Source organism: Oncorhynchus mykiss, chromosome 18 (assembly GCF_013265735.2).
Source record: "Oncorhynchus mykiss isolate Arlee chromosome 18, USDA_OmykA_1.1, whole genome shotgun sequence".
NCBI classification, from domain to species: Eukaryota; Metazoa; Chordata; class Actinopteri; order Salmoniformes; family Salmonidae; genus Oncorhynchus; species Oncorhynchus mykiss.
Window position 1 is genome coordinate 12,256,103 of NC_048582.1, and position 16,363 is coordinate 12,272,465.

At 43.7% G+C, this 16,363-nt stretch overlaps 2 protein-coding genes across 7 annotated transcripts in view; one reads left to right on the plus strand and one right to left on the minus strand.

Annotated features, from left to right (window-relative positions):
- The window catches only part of LOC118941030 (zinc finger protein 135-like), an 8,659-nt gene extending 4,086 nt beyond the window's left edge, over positions 1–4,573 (plus strand). For 3 of the 5 annotated variants that reach the window (XM_036951310.1, XM_036951311.1, XM_036951313.1), the window contains exons 4-9: positions 28–105; positions 375–467; positions 595–721; positions 898–1,387; positions 1,737–1,795; positions 2,247–4,573. In XM_036951310.1, the coding sequence (XP_036807205.1) occupies positions 28–105; positions 375–467; positions 595–721; positions 898–1,387; positions 1,737–1,795; positions 2,247–3,742 (2,343 nt within the window). In that variant the 3' untranslated portion in view covers positions 3,743–4,573. The remainder of the gene's footprint in view (positions 1–27; positions 106–374; positions 468–594; positions 722–897; positions 1,388–1,736; positions 1,796–2,246) is intronic. The other 2 variants (XM_036951314.1, XM_036951312.1) reach the window with 2 other exon arrangements.
- Positions 4,574–4,674: 101 nt separating this feature from the next.
- LOC110495544 (NF-kappa-B inhibitor zeta) lies at positions 4,675–16,086 on the minus strand. Of its 2 annotated transcripts, XM_036951335.1 has the most exons (12): positions 15,774–16,086; positions 14,231–14,340; positions 14,086–14,110; positions 13,886–13,983; positions 12,626–12,969; positions 11,999–12,104; positions 11,619–11,765; positions 9,364–9,427; positions 9,001–9,173; positions 8,675–8,785; positions 6,674–6,841; positions 4,675–6,097 (listed from the first exon to the last, which is right to left on the minus strand). In XM_036951335.1, exons 1-12 carry the CDS (start codon positions 15,976–15,978, stop codon positions 6,044–6,046), a joined length of 1,605 nt encoding a protein of 534 aa, XP_036807230.1. In that variant the 5' UTR covers positions 15,979–16,086; the 3' UTR covers positions 4,675–6,043. The 2 variants fall into 2 exon arrangements, 1 of the variants encoding a protein (XP_036807230.1); XR_005037322.1 differs by lacking the exon at positions 4,675–6,097 and having other exon boundaries at positions 6,701–7,000; positions 7,032–8,785; positions 15,774–16,085.
- Between the last annotated feature and the right edge of the window lie 277 nt (positions 16,087–16,363).

Here is a 16,363-nt window from a genome sequence, read left to right on the forward strand (position 1 = left end):
TAAGGTATGTGTCTGTTGTTTTTACAGTCCAGTGACAAGGCCTTTGAGGATGCCAAAGCCAGGCTCATGGCATACACCCAGAGGAGTCCAGGAGATCAATGGACTGTAAGAAAATGAATCATTCTTCACTTGAGTAACATGCAGCAGAGCATGTGACAGCACTGTACTAAACTCTGAGTTCAGTGAAGAATTGTTCTCTCTCTCTACTATCTCTCTGTCTACTATCTCTCTCTCTGTACTATCTCTCTCTACTGTCTCTCTCTCTCTGCTATCTCTCTCTGTACTATATCTCTCTTTCTCTGCTATCTCTTTCTCTCTGCTATCTCTCTCTCTGTACTATATATCTCTCTTTCTCTCTCTACTATCTCTCTCAGTTTGGTCAATACTTTAATGCAGAGCTGGAGTCTCTGGTGTGTGTGTTCCTCTCCAGACTGGAGGAGCTGCTGCCAGTACCAGACTTTAAACAGGTACACAGTGACCGGCAACCGCATGTCAACCATCAACTTCACTACTAAGAGACTACACAAGCTACATATTGACCACATTTACTAACCACACTTTGACCAGCACACATCTCCCCCCTGTGTTCCCCAGGCTGCTTCCTGGCTTGACTCTGTCCCCGGTGGTGTGGATGAATGTCTGCAGTCTATCCCCCACAGTGACAGGCTGAGGTCTGTGCTGCAGAGCCAAACGTGCTGCCGGGAACACCTGATAAATAGAGGTACGTCACCAACCCTGCAGAAATCACCAACCCTGCAGAAATCACCAACCCTGCAGAAATCACCAACCCTGCAGAAATCACCAACCCAGTCATAGTCTGCAGTCTCAGTTGTTTTAAAAGTCCAAATGTTTTTATTTGAATTGTTTACAGCTGTGCTTCTCGCTTGTCTTGTGCAGACTCCAGCCCATCCCAGACCAACCTCCTCAGCTCTCTACCTGTTTGTCTTCCAAATTTGATGGTGTACTGTCCCTCTGCCGACTCTGACAGGGAGTCAGAACCCTTCCCTGAGGAAAGGATGGATGAAGAGGGAGGAGAAGAACAGGAGAAGGTCTGCATCAAACGAGAGGACGACGAGAAATCGAAAGTAGCCGAGCTGATTGGTCAAGACCAGGAATCAGCCAATAGAGTGGCAGGGGAAACGGAAACGTCCAACCTAGGGATTATGGGTTTCATTGTTCAGAGCCAATCTATAATGATTATCCCCCAGCCGGGCCAGCACTCTCTTGCTGTCGTCTCCCAGTCTGCACCCACTGTCACCTTGCCTGTGGCCTGCAGGGGGCAGACTGCAGTCAACTCTCCCTCAGGACAGAGCAGGCCCTCGCCAGAGAGGAACACTGTTCCTGTGAGCAGCCAAAAGCCCCAGGCCTCACCGGGGAGGTATGTGTGGTCAGTATTTGTGTGGTGTGTTAGGAATGCGGTAGCGTGACAGTAAGTATGGACAGATTGTATCAGAATGGGTGTTTTGAGTGGTAAGTGTGTGTGTGAGTGGTAGTGTGATGATGGACAGAGTGTGTGTGTGTGTGTCTAACACCACACTGAGGAGGAAAGTGTGGTCAGCGTGTGTTTGGGAGTGTGTGTATGTGTGTGGAATGCAGTAGCGTGACAGTAAGTATGGACAGATTGTATCTTGTGTGTTTTTGAGTGTACATTATTTGAACAGTGTCGAAACGTGAACTGTGTGTGAGTATTGGGTAAATGATGAATGATTAACATGACATGTTATTTCCCACCTCAGCATCATCCCAGAGTCGTCTGATAAGCCTGTAGAATGTATTAGGGTGGAGAATGACACAGGTGAGTGTCTTATACCCTCCTAACCACCTGCAGCTCACAGGAGGCTGCTGAGGGGAGGACAGCTCATAATAATGGCTGGAACAAAGCAAATGGAATGGCATCAAACACCTGTGTGTGGTTTATTTGATACCATTCCACTCCAGCCATTATCACAAGCCCGTCCTCCCCACCAGCCTCCTGTGCTGCAGCTCCCTATCAGGTGTACGCATAAGATATTCCTATTTTGTCCTCCATTACAAACTCCATTTCCCAATATCCTCTCTGGTTATCCTCTCGTGTGCCTTTTTTAAAAATGTACGTAGTTCTGTCCTTGAGCTGTTCTTGTCTATTAATGTTCGTGTCATGTTTCATGTTATGTGTTGGACCACAGGAAGAGTAGCTGCTGCTTTCACAGCAGCTAATGGGGATCCTAATAAAATACCAATTACCTTCTCTTCCTGTTTCCTCACAGACAGCCCCACAGGGGAGTCATCGTCTTCCGAGACGCTCCCGTCTAGCGTATCCCACAATCCCCGGCGTGTTGCCCATAAGTGTCCGACGTGCGGGAAGTGTTTCATCTACCGTTCCCAGGTGCTGCGTCACCTGACCACACACTCGCGAGGCGGCCGCTACAAATGCGCCCAGTGTGGCGTTGGCTTCCCAACGCCCTGGAGCCTGAACGACCATAAGCGCTCTGTGTGTGTCAACGCCACCTTCGACTGCGCACAGTGCGGGAAGCGGTTTGCATCGCTCCGCGAGCAGTACCGCCACCGCCTCACCCACAAGACCAACACCTGTTTTCAATGTGGGGCGGGCTTTAGGACCCAGCTGGAACTGACCCGACACCACAAGACCCACTGGGCCCAGCCACTGCACCAGTGCTGCCTGTGTGGCAAACGCTTCCGCCTCCTCTCTAGCCTGACGAATCACAAGCAGACTCACTCTTCCGGCGGCGGCTTCGCCTGCACCCAGTGCGAGCGTGTGTTCGGCTCGGCGAAGGAGCGCGACGCCCACCGGCAGATGCACCGCGTACCCAAACTCGTCTGTCCTGTTTGCGGCGAGACATTCACCTCGCAGGCCAAACTCATCAAACACCAGCAGACCCATCCGGTCCCAGAGGGGAGCGAGGGCCAGAGGTACAAGTGCCGCTACTGTGAGGAGACGTTTACAGGCCTGACCCTCATGAGGATCCACCAGAGAAGCCATCTTGTGGACAGACCTCATCAATGTGACCAGTGTGAGAAGAACTTCACTACTCTGGGGTCCCTCCAGTCCCACCTCAGAACCCACTCGGAGGAGAAGCCCTTTCTCTGCGCCCACTGCGGCAAGCGCTTCCGGACCAAAGACGGCATGGAGGGACACCTCCGGATCCACACGGGCGAGAAGCCCTTCCACTGCTCCTACTGTGGGAAACGCTTCACGGCGCTCGCCGGGTTGAACGTTCACGTGCGGCGGCACACGGGCGAGAGGCCGTACGTGTGTGAGGTGTGCGGAAAGGCGTGGCCCTCTGGTGGGGACTTGCAGAAACACATGCGCTGTCACACAGGAGAAAGACCTTACAGCTGTGTTGACTGTGGGAAGACATTCTCCATATCCTGTCACCTGACAGAACACATGAAGACACACTCAGGTCAGAACCAGGAGCTTGTAGTTAAAGGGATAGCTCGGATTTTGGCAATGAGGCCCAAAGAGTTCAATGAAGTTGTGGATACCATTTTTATGTCTCTGCGAGAAGTTTGGAGGAAGTTGCTAACTAGCGCTATTGCATTTGCTAAATCCCTGTGTAAGAATTTCCACAACAATACCCATAGACTTCCAGTCATTGCGCTAATGCTAGTTAGCATTGGCTCGCGAACTACCTCTAACTTCCTTCATACTGGACACAGAGACATAATATCATCTGACTCTGGGGAAGTAGATAAAGGGACAACATCCCAAAGTATCCCTTTAAGGGGGCCGTTGATTTAACAATTATATGGTGTATATGAATGATACTGCTGTCATTTGTCCAAGAAATGCTAAACATGTTTGTACTTTCATATGCAATGCAGGACATATGCAATGCGTTTATGCATTTGTGATCAATGATAATAAAACAAACAATTTAATCGTAGTTCTGTGTAATCTGAAGTAACTCTGTGTAATCTTGATTTACAGTCCTTAATACTGTCCCGTCCCTCAGGTGAGAAGCCGTTCTCTTGTCCAGAGTGTGGGAAGAGCCTGAAGAGGAAGTTTGATCTGAAGAAGCACCTGTTGACTCACTCTGGAGTGCGTCCGTACCCCTGCCCTCACTGTGACAAGAGCTACACCCGCCGCACACACCTCAACAGGCACCTACAGAAACACTCGGCCGAGCTGTTAGCAGCAGCATTGTAGCCAGCATCATTTGCCCATGGATGGACATCTCAATAGTATTCTGTCCTTGAAATAACAATGGGCTCCCATCACCAAGATTCTGAATTGGAATCCAATGACTTCGAGACTAGAGGAACAGAACGTTCTGCCTATGGATGGCAGGGGTAAGCAATGTCTCCCTGCTGGTTGAGTTTGACTGAGATCACGTGACTTTTCCTGATTCATCTTGTGTTAATCAAGAATATGATTTGTGTGTGGTCTGTAGTCTGTCATTATCAAATAGACCTAAAGCAATTTGTCTGTCGTGGCCTCATTTGTTTGATGAAACATTATAAAATAGTTGACTGATGGGTAACTGTTGCCTGAATGTCTCTTCAATTTATATCCTGTCTGTAATTCAGTTTAATATTTCTTCTGTGCTTTGATAAAACCTATCCCAAGTTCTACCTGTGTGTTGGCATTCTTCTTCCTTACCTATTACTGCTGGTGGTGATAATATGCCCATAAAGTCATGTTTCAGGCAGCGTAGTTAATATCAAATGCACTGTTAATCAATTGTATTTATTGTTAACAAATTTGGTGACAATACATAAAAAATATCCTATATTTACATTCCAAAAGAGATCAAACAAATTACAAGTCTAGATATTGTACTAACATCTCATCTCCATGGTACAGTATATAATTGAGATGGGTACTAAAGCAAAATATGCACAAACTCAATGACCCGTTATATAGCTTAATTATTTGTGACACTAGCCAACTCATTTATTTTCATTTATTTATAAAGTAAATGAAAATACACATTTAAAATGAATAAAATAAGGCAAGACCCCCATGCTGCCACCGTACCAGAACCTCCAAGAAATTCAAAAATCCTGAGCTCCCGTCTCTTCAGGTTACTGGTATGTGGTCAAGCCCTAGCTACATTACACTGTTACTATGTGGTCAAGCCCTAGCTACATTACACTGTCACTATGTGGTCAAGCACTAGCTACATTACTGTTACTATGTGGTCAAGCACTAGCTACATTACTGTTACTATGTGGTCAAGCCCTAGCTACATTACACTGTTACCATGTGGTCAAGCCCTAGCTACATTACACTGTTACTATGTGGTCAAGCCCTAGCTACATTACACTGTTACTATGTGGTCAAGCCCTAGCTACATTACACTCTTACTATGTGGTCAAGCCCTAGCTACATTACACTGTTACTATGTGGTCAAGCCCTAGCTACATTACACTCTTACTATGTGGTCAAGCCCTAGCTACAATGCACATTCCAGCTCAAGGTGTTTCACACCAGCATTACAGGTGAGTCAACCTGTGACTCAACCCAAAGTGGTTTAGTGGTGAAAACCCCTTCAGGCGTCATTCCTTAAAGCGGCAGTCAGCAGTTGAAACAAAAACAAAGCGTATTCTCTGCCCGTTTCAGTAAAAAGCTGAGGGATGGGGCTAGAGAAAGGTTAACACTCAAATTCATAGGCACGGCTAAGGAGTAACCATCCATGATATCAACATTATAGCTTGAACCATATTTTGAAGCTACTGTTTATAGTGTTTGTTTCCATGTACTTTGTTTATAAACATTGGAGTAAAACAAGCTTATATATTTTGGGTTCTGATGGGGTACGACAGTTGAACTAAGCTCATGATGAATGTATAAGTCATATTTGCCAAGAAACAATGGGTACATATTAATAATTTACAAGTCCAAAAATGGATGTAACAACTGCAGATTGCCCCTTTAAGGTAGACGATCACATGGTTACTTCAAAATACACTACACTGTAGCGAACAACATTCACTGTTTCATTGAAACAACTGACATCTGCCATACATACGATGGCAAATCATTTCTACGTAGACTGGACTGTCTGACTGACAGTGTTTCTGGACAGGAGATTGCATCCTACTGGGCAGCAGACCGGGCCTGGTAGCCTTTCCCCTTCAGGATACGCCGCACCTAAGAGAAACAACCAGAGGCACATTATTACAATACAGTCCCATCTTGTTGAAGTGTGTGTGTTTTGAATGTCTGCCAGTCGAACACGTGAACTTGTGTGTTCTTCCTGTTGTGTTTTTACTGCGTCTCTGTGTTTGCGTCTCAGACAGACCTTAATAGTAATTGATAAAAGGTTCTCAGTCGACTTGCCTGGTTAAATAATGATTACATGATAGTAAAACAACGACATGGGAATATTCACCTGACAGATAGATACAAGAACACTTAAATGCTCCCACAGAGGGAGGATTCAACCGTGTGCTGGTATCTTATATTTTTCCAGGCAATGGCATCAATGTACAACCATGCTGTACTTTTTGTACCTGATTTATGGATGTGCTTACACACTTAGTATTTTTTTCTATCTAGAACCTAAAAAAGGTTCTTCGGCTGTCCCCATACGAAAACCATTTGAAGAACCCTTTTTGGTTCCATGTTTGAACCTTTTTAGTTCCAGGTAGAACCTTTTTGGGTTCCGCGTAGAGTCATTTCTACAGAAGGGGGACACCCGAAGAACCATTTTGGGGCATTATTCACCTGGTCTCCGACGGGCCCTTCAGCCACCAGCTGGGCAGGCTGCTCATTCTCCAGGTTCTTGGAGCTGGGGTCGGCCCCTCTCCTCATCAGCAGTTTCACAGCATCTACCTGAGTCAGGCGACCATGCACAGAACTGGCAAAGTGCAGTGCTGTGTTTCCACTGAATGCCTGGTAGACAGAACTCATGTTAGAGGGTTTAGTTAACTTACCTCCTGATGACCAAAAAACAATGAACAATGGGAACACTGTTTGTCAGCTCAGAATTTGAGCCAGAACGCCGATTTGTTATCATGTACGTTTGTTTTCCAGAGAGAGGCGAGACCTCACCTTGACATTAGGTACTGTAGTAGTATCTCACCTTGACATTAGGTACTGTAGTAGTATCTCACCTTGACATTAGGTACTGTAGTAGTATCTCACCTTGACATTAGGTACTGTAGTAGTATCTCACCTTGACATTAGGTACTGTAGCAGTATCTCACCTTGACATTAGGTACTGTAGTAGTATCTCACCTTGACATTAGGTACTGTAGTAGTATCTCACCTTGACATTAGGTACTGTAGCAGTATCTCACCTTGACATTAGGTACTGTAGCAGTATCTCACCTTGACATTAGGTACTGTAGTAGTATCTCACCTTGACATTAGGTACTGTAGTAGTATCTCACCTTGACATTAGGTACTGTAGTAGTATCTCACCTTGACATTAGGTACTGTAGCAGTATCTCACCTTGACATTAGGTACTGTAGTAGTATCTCACCTTGACATTAGGTACTGTAGTAGTATCTCACCTTGACATTAGGTACTGTAGCAGTATCTCACCTTGACATTAGGTACTGTAGTAGTATCTCACCTTGACATTAGGTACTGTAGTAGTATCTCACCTTGACATTAGGTACTGTAGCAGTATCTCACCTTGACATTAGGTACTGTAGTAGTATCTCACCTTGACATTAGGTACTGTAGCAGTATCTCACCTTGACATTAGGTACTGTAGCAGTATCTCACCTTGACATTAGGTACTGTAGTAGTATCTCACCTTGACATTAGGTACTGTAGTAGTATCTCACCTTGACATTAGGTACTGTAGTAGTATCTCACCTTGACATTAGGTACTGTAGCAGTATCTCACCTTGACATTAGGTACTGTAGTAGTATCTCACCTTGACATTAGGTACTGTAGTAGTATCTCACCTTGACATTAGGTACTGTAGCAGTATCTCACCTTGACATTAGGTACTGTAGTAGTATCTCACCTTGACATTAGGTACTGTAGTAGTATCTCACCTTGACATTAGGTACTGTAGCAGTATCTCACCTTGACATTAGGTACTGTAGTAGTATCTCACCTTGACATTAGGTACTGTAGCAGTATCTCACCTTGACATTAGGTACTGTAGCAGTATCTCACCTTGACATTAGGTACTGTAGTAGTATCTCACCTTGACATTAGGTACTGTAGTAGTATCTCACCTTGACATTAGGTACTGTAGTAGTATCTCACCTTGACATTAGGTACTGTAGCAGTATCTCACCTTGACATTAGGTACTGTAGTAGTATCTCACCTTGACATTAGGTACTGTAGTAGTATCTCACCTTGACATTAGGTACTGTAGCAGTATCTCACCTTGACATTAGGTACTGTAGTAGTATCTCACCTTGACATTAGGTACTGTAGTAGTATCTCACCTTGACATTAGGTACTGTAGCAGTATCTCACCTTGACATTAGGTACTGTAGTAGTATCTCACCTTGACATTAGGTACTGTAGTAGTATCTCACCTTGACATTAGGTACTGTAGTAGTATCTCACCTTGACATTAGGTACTGTAGTAGTATCTCACCTTGACATTAGGTACTGTAGCAGTATCTCACCTTGACATTAGGTACTGTAGCAGTATCTCACCTTGACATTAGGTACTGTAGCAGTATCTCACCTTGACATTAGGTACTGTAGTAGTATCTCACCTTGACATTAGGTACTGTAGTAGTATCTCACCTTGACATTGACGATAGACAGAGAGTCTGGCTGGTCGAGGAAGATGCGTAAAAGCTCCACATTGGCCTCCTGAGAAGCCATGTGCAGGGAGGTGCGGCCACTTTTATGATCCTGTTGGAAAAAGACACAAGTACGGTCAGACTGTATGGAATGGGCTATGCTGCCAAAGAATGATACGCAAAAATTATAAATGAAAAGATTCTCAACCTCTAGCCTGGTTTCAGATCTGTTTATGATGCCTTGCCAACTCCAATGACCGTAGGAGTTGGCAAGGTTGGAGTTGACAAGGCATCAGACAGATTTGGGGCCAGGCTACTCAAACTCACCTTAGTTGCACAGGAGGCTCCCATGAGGAGCAGTGTGTTGACACACTGCCTCAGTAGCTTCCTTCTCTGCATCAACTCCACCTCCCCAGGGGACTGGGGGGTCGCCGCCATACGGCCCAACTCCTGGACAACCGCATTGTGAGACCGGACCGCTGTCTGAAGTGGAGTTAGGCCTGGAGAGAAAAGCAGGTTGAGGCATTGGGGAGGTAGTATTTATTTTGCCGTTATGACGGTTAAATAATGTTGACTGTCGTAGTTTGCGACTCAGCCTTGGGTTGAGACACAGGTTGCCTCACCTGTTTTATTGTATAGAGGATTATGAGCAATCCTGACAGGTCATAGTTCTGAGCAACTCTGACTCACCATCATAGTTGACTTCTTCCACACTAAGCTCCTGCCCTTTACCCTTCAGAGCTCTATGGATGGTCTACGGGAAGAGAGAGAGTGTGAAGGAAAATGTTAAACAGGGGGATAAAGGGCAGATGGGTATAACAGGAAGAACTTTTGATTTCAATTTAAAACACACACACACACACACACACTTGTGTTAAGGTACAACTGTGGAATTAGCTAGTCATGGTAAAACATGTCATCGCTAACGACGATAGTGTCAATGTTTAGTTCTAGAGATCTAAAAGAGATAGTATATGCCAGCCATTCATCAGCAGCGCCTGTTCTTCCTTAATGAATAGTATCCGACAACAAGAACTGTTGTGAGAATCATCCAGGACCAGTTGAGTAACAGATTAATAGGCGTTAATGATTGGGAGGTTTAGCGTGCCATGTTCTGTTGACGGTTAATGTTTGATAGGCTGGGAGTGCATTTGCCGTGACCTTTTATCAGAAGCACATCTGTTGTTAAACCAGTTTTTCAAAGAAAGGGGGATTTTGTCCCAGTGTTGTTTTGAGGAAATGCTCTGTGATTGGCTGGCTGTTATATATGTTATGAGCTGATGAGGAAGTCACTGCCTGTGATCTAACCCGATACAGAACAACTGTTGCTATGGGACAAAAAAACATTCCAACATTCCAAGTCAGGAGGAACATCAAACACAGTGAGACAAAATTCCAATTGAAAGATAAAATCACTGAAAAGGGCACAGTGTATCACAGATAATTAAGATGGCAACGTTTCAGTGAAACCTATAAATCCATTCATTGAGTCATGAGCCAAATTTGCATAGATTCTTATCAAAATGGCATCAGCAAGTTGCTGACAGATCTCTTCTGATTGTGCATACAGCACCAGAGTTCTCTACACTTTTTTTTGTTCCATTTGGGCAAGAGCGTGCAGGGGGGAAAATCACCCCGCCTTATTTCCATATACTGGAAGCCTAGAACAAATCGACCATTGACAACCAACCTGTGGTTTTACTTCTTGAAACTAGCAGGGGTAAAATACCCTGAAAACCAAGTTTGCACAGTGCAGATGACATACTGTATCAGACTATGTTCAAATCATCTGGTAAAGACATAAAAGGATCGTTGTTCAGGCGATCATAAACCTAGCTTTTCCATTCATACATTAACAAACACAAGGCTCCTGGTAAAAACGTTAACTTTGTTTGCTGTGATTGGCAACCAGTGTTATTAAAAGAGAGAACTCACATCCCTACGGCTCAGTGTTTTCCCTGACTTCTCTTCCAACCACTATTTCCTTCCTCTAGTGCCAAGACGTTGATTAAAGTTGCCAAACCTTATGTATTATAATAATAATAATAACAGAGATTGTGTTCAACAATCATCATGTTTTCAGACCTTTATTCAAACCTTTCATACCATAGTCTCTGTATGATGAGGTATACCCTAGGCAACACAGTGAGTAGGATGTGGTTTCAATGATGGACTCTTCTGACAAAGAGGAACTAAGTCACTGCCTACATTGATAAGGGAAAAATACATCTGGGGTTTTGCCACACAAATCCAGAGGCAGACATGCCAGAACAACGTGATTCAAAAACCAAAGTTTGCAGGCACAACCTTTGCAGTTGTTTTAGTTCAGGTAGTTGATGCAAACTAGCCACTTGTGAAATGCACTCATTAAAAATAACCTCTGATCTCCATATTGCTAGCTACTATTTAGTATTTTATTCAAGCTGATAAAGTAGTGACGTAGGCAGTTCCTCTATACCAAAAGAGTCCATCACTGAAACCAGACCTTAGTCACTGTATTGCTTACACTGGTCTATGTGCATGACACTTCCCTGACTATCTTTAATTTGTATTTATTTTATTTAACTAGGAAAGTCAGTTAAAGAACAAATTCTTATTTTATAATGACGGCCTACCCCGGAAAAAAACTCCCCTAACCCGGATGATGCTGGGCCAATTGTGCGCCGCCCTATAGGACTCCCGATCACGGCCGGTTGTGATACAGCCTGGGATCAAACCAGGGTCTGTAGTGACACCTCTAGCACTGAGATGCAGTGCCTTAGACCGCTGTGCCACTGAGGAGCACTGGGTTATCTAACTGCTAAGGTTGACTGGCTGCAGTGATGCCTCAAACAAAAGTTGTGAAATACAAGTTATAAGGTCAGAACATGACGTGGTCAGATTAAATCCAGAGCCCCTATTCATATCACACTCTTAGTATGTGCCACAGTGGGAAAGTCAAAGACCTGGAGAGTGAGAGCGTGGCCCTTCTCTGCACACACATGCAGAGGGGTGCGGCCCCAGCAGTCAGTGGTGTTGATCTGAGCCCCCTGGGCCAACAGGTCCTGCACTATCAGATGTTGATTGGCTGCAACGCTCAATTGAAGGGCACTCTGGGTACAAAACAAAAGACAAAAAAGATCAAATGTTGAAAATCCTCCTTTTCAGATGATATCCCAGTTGTAATCATAACTGCGCCCTTGTGACCAATTCCAAATCAACCCATAGCCACTAGCTCCTAGGCACTAGTGTGTGTGTGTGTGTGTGTGGTGTGTGTGTGTGTGTGGCAGAAGTCTCTGGGGCTAGGGGTCCATTTAGAATTGGGCGTGAGAATGTAAATCCTTACCTGGCCATTGTGCTCCTTCATATCCAGCATGCCGACAGTAGCCATCTTGCTGGCCAGCACATAAGCTAGAGCCCTTCTGCCCTGTGCCACAGCTATGTGCAAGAATCTGGCAACACAGAGATAAAAAAAAATCTACACTAAGATAAAAGGGTTCCAAAGGGGTTCTTCGGCTCTCCCCATAGGAGAACTCCCTTTGGTTCCATATAGAACCCTCTGTGGAAAGGGTTCTACATTGAACCCCAAATGGTTCTACTTGGAACCAAAAGTGTTCTATATGGAACCAAAAGGGGTTCATCAAAGGGTTATCCTATTGGGACAACCGAAGAACCCTTTTAGGTTCTAGATAGCAGCTTCTTTCTAAGAGTATAAATGTCTGGCAAGCATAGGTCACATGATGGATTAGAACAGTGTCACTAACATCCTTGTTCCTGGAGAGCTACAGGGTGTGGCAGGTTTGTGTTCAAACACTGTGCTAGGCTGGAACAAAACCCTGCACACCCGTACCTCCCCAGGACCAGAGTTGGAGGCCACTGGGTTAGAAAATTAACTGAGTCGAGTATGCATAGTTGCTTAGATCTACAAAAGGCAAATGTATACAAGGGGTTGATGAATACTACACAAACTGACGTGTCTCCATCATTATCCTGGCTTGTGAGCATCTCGGGGGTGAGCCCCGCCAACTTCTCCTCTTCCTGTCGTATCTGCCATTGAAAGAAGGACGTCGGCTCCCCTTCAGCAAACTGAGCCAATGGCCAAACACCCTTTTGGGTTAGCGGGGCTATGAAATGCTGGGGGACATAGGAGTTTCCCATTGCTTGTGGCATGTGGGTTTGAGGGTAGAGGGACTGATAGTCGATGTGGCTGAAGTAGTCAGGGAGGGTCTCTTGTGGGGAGGTCTCTGATTTCATGGACTCATATCCAAGTTCCATGAAGTCAATGTCCAGTGTGCTTCCCTCTGGAGGGCTCAGACTCTGGAACAGAAGTGGATGATAAATACTAAAAAGGGATAATCTGCAGATGATACGTCCACTTTTGGACTTGTAAATGAACTGTTTGTACCCATTGATTATTTTTAAAAAATGTTTTATATTTAATTAGGCAAGTCAGATAAGAACAAATTCTTATTTACAATGACGGCCTACACCGGCCAAACTTGGACAACACTGGGCCAATAGTGTGCAGCCCTATGGGACTCCCGATTACGTCCGGATGTGATACAGCATGGTTAAACTATCATTTTGATATCATGGATGGTCAGTCCTTACATCCATAGCTCAGTCTATACATTTGAGAGTGGTTACATTTCTCCAGCCCAATCCCTGAGGTTTAGAACGAGAACGCTTTGTTATTGTTTCAACCAATGATTGGGATTGCTGCTTTAAGTACATTTCCTGTCATGAAAGGTAAACAATAAGGAAGAAAGATATTTGTAGTTGTGTTCCTTCCACTCCAAAACAACAGAGTTTATATGAGACACACATGCAAAACCTAATAATCTATATGCATGATAACATTGCCAAACTGTATTCCTAATTTTGAGTTCTGGAATTGCCCTCAGGGTGGAGGCGGTAACTCAGTCTCACTGGGATTTTCCCGGAAGGGAACTAAGCAAGTGAAGTGACATCAGACTACACAGAAAAGGAGAAATGGAATTGGGCTATTGAAGTGGTCGGTCATATCACACAATATAGTTTGTAGCTATAACAATGTGACCTGCATGAGAGTTTGTGGTTTTCACTAGTTCTTCATTAGCTAAACCAGAGGAATATCCCTGGATGTATTTAACCTGGGTCTATGAAACCAACCCTAGCCTGAACACCAAGAACCGTGGGAAAAGTTAAAGGAGACTCAATTAAAATAACATTATAACCCAAAGCATACAATTACCAGGATTGCCTTTGCAGTAGCAAGTCTTTTAGCAGGTGAATGGGTTATCAAGCTGAAGTCCGCAGTCCTCTTATGCCCTTGAAGAAGGGAGGTCAACTCTACACGATAACGAACAAAAAAAACCATTTGCACATGATATTATAATGTACAGTATCTACAGTATTTCTGGATAATGTGTGTTGATAAAACGTTAATATTACCTGTGTATTCTCCCTCAGAGTGTTGCTGGACATGAAGAAAAACAGAGATCATGAAAATATGGACAGATGTAAGCTAAATATGTGCAAGCTAAACATAATATTTACACAAACTAGCCGAACAATAACATAACATAATTTAATTTACCTGTACATTTTGGTTGCTAAGGCGCTTCTGCATGATGAGTTCTTTCACTGTATTCTTCACCCGCACACCTTGGAAACGGCCAAAAGACCGCACCTCACTCATGCAACACTCTGCAACAGGTATAAATAGGACCGATGAGAATCTTTGATCCCAAGACAAGTTTGAAATAAACACTAACTTTGATCAGTTTGCTATTGAGGCAAAAGTGGTTGTGTTGAATTAAAGGTACACTCAGCAATTCATAAAATGCTCATTTTGCAAAAAGCCATTGATGTATGATATATCTATAGTGGTAGGATACAGTAATACAGTTCCTGGGAACTCTGCCTGCCAAGTTCAAGCACAGGAGCTCAAACACTCAATGTTATTCAATGGGGCGTGGAAGCTACAAAAAGAGGCATGTCCATATAGTTGTTGAAGTTGCTTGATCTGCACAGATGATTAAATCTCATTATGTCTGGAGAACTGTCTCAGAAGTCAGGCTTTATCAACATCAGAATCTCAGGTATTCTAAACAACTCAGAAACACAACCTTCATACTGCAGTGTATGAATAAACATTCTAAAATGGGCAAGACGACCTGGAACGCGACCTCACACTTCCCCTATTTCCACAGCTAGCAGAGCTCATGCCAAATTCACACTGTTATCTACAACCTTCACCAAATGACAGTAACTGTTCACTTTCCTCTGCCATTCAAATAGCATAATGTATCTATCTACCTTGCTCTTCCATTGTACAGTGCTATTATAGGTCTAAATATGATGTTGGGTCTAACCATGATCAGTGGTGTAAAGTGCTTAAGTAAAAATGCTTAAAACCACTTAAGTAGTTTTTGGGGGTATCTGTACTTTTAATATTTTTTGACAACTTTTACTTTACCACATTCCTAAAGAAAATGATGTACTTTTTACTCCATACATTTTCCCTGACAACAAAATGTACTCGTTACATTTGGAATGCTTAGCAGGACAGGAAAATGGTCTAATTCACACACTTCTCAAGAGAACATCCCTAGTCATCCCTACCGCCTCTGATCTAAATGATGTCTATGTGGGAGCGTGCCCCTGGCTATCCGTACATTTAAAAAAACAAAAAAGTGGTGCCATCTGGTTTGCTTAATATAAGGAATTTGAAATGATTTATACTTAACTATATTTTAGCAATTGCATTTCCTTTTGAAACTTAAGTATATTTAAAACCATATACTTTAAAACTTTTACTCAAATAGGATTTTACTGGGTGACTGACTTTTCTTGAGTGAATTTTCTATGAAGGTATCTTTACTTTTACACAAGTATGACAATTGGGTAATTTTTACACCACTGCCCATGATCAGTAATCCTCCGTGTCACTAACGCAATGTTCTTTCCGGTGTTCCAGAAGTAGGTTAATAAGGAAGTAACCATTAACTACAATAATTATTTTTTGATAATATAAAGTAGCCAGCCTATCATTATTAACACAATAGTCTGCTTAGAGGAAAAATAACAACAATTACAAATATGTATATTGATTTCTAAAAGTGAGGGTTTTATTTTACCGTTCGTGGCACTGTCTGCAGTTGGCGGAGTCGGGCTCCCAACCTTACCCCAGCCATCAAACTCGTTTGGCGCACAGAGAGAGTTGTTGATCTCCGTTGCAGGTGAGGTATCCTGGTAAAAAGACCCCAAATACACGGGGCTCGTTACAACAGTCCCTGGATGCACAAGATTCAGGCCGTTCTCGATAATTCTGTCGATGATCATGTTGCGCTCAGAGCTAGATCACTATGTATGCACTATCAAGAGTTCTAATGGAGTTTGTTCCCGTTTGGATCATGTGACTACTGTACCTTCAGAAGCGCACAAAAGCGAGTGCGCTTGCAGCCTACTTGAATTACGCATTGGGCGCGTTCCAGATCTGCCCGAGGACGTTCTACAAAAGTAGCCTATACCGGAACAGAGCAAAGAAAACAATCTTTATTGTCCATTTTCACAGAAGTGGGATCAAAGTCACCATCCCACCTCTGACACCAGTGTATCCAACAAGTGTATCACAAGCATGTAGGCTAGACCAAAGAAACCATTGAAAAAATGGTCAGTTCAACTTAAATACAATTGTATTGGTCACATGCACCGAATACAACAGGTG

What these genes read in the sequence shown, in the direction of transcription:
- LOC110495544 (XM_036951335.1), bottom strand. Translation starts at nt 15,978, where the DNA reads ATGATCATCGACAGAATTATCGAGAACGGCCTGAATCTTGTGCATCCA. An exon ending in TGCAGACAGTGCCACGAACG is followed by an intron (nt 14,341 to 15,773) that starts GTAAAATAAAAC and finishes TACCTGTTGCAG; the next exon opens with AGTGTTGCATGAGTGAGGTG. An exon ending in CTCTGAGGGAGAATACACAG is followed by an intron (nt 13,984 to 14,085) that starts GTAATATTAACG and finishes GTTATCGTGTAG; the next exon opens with AGTTGACCTCCCTTCTTCAA.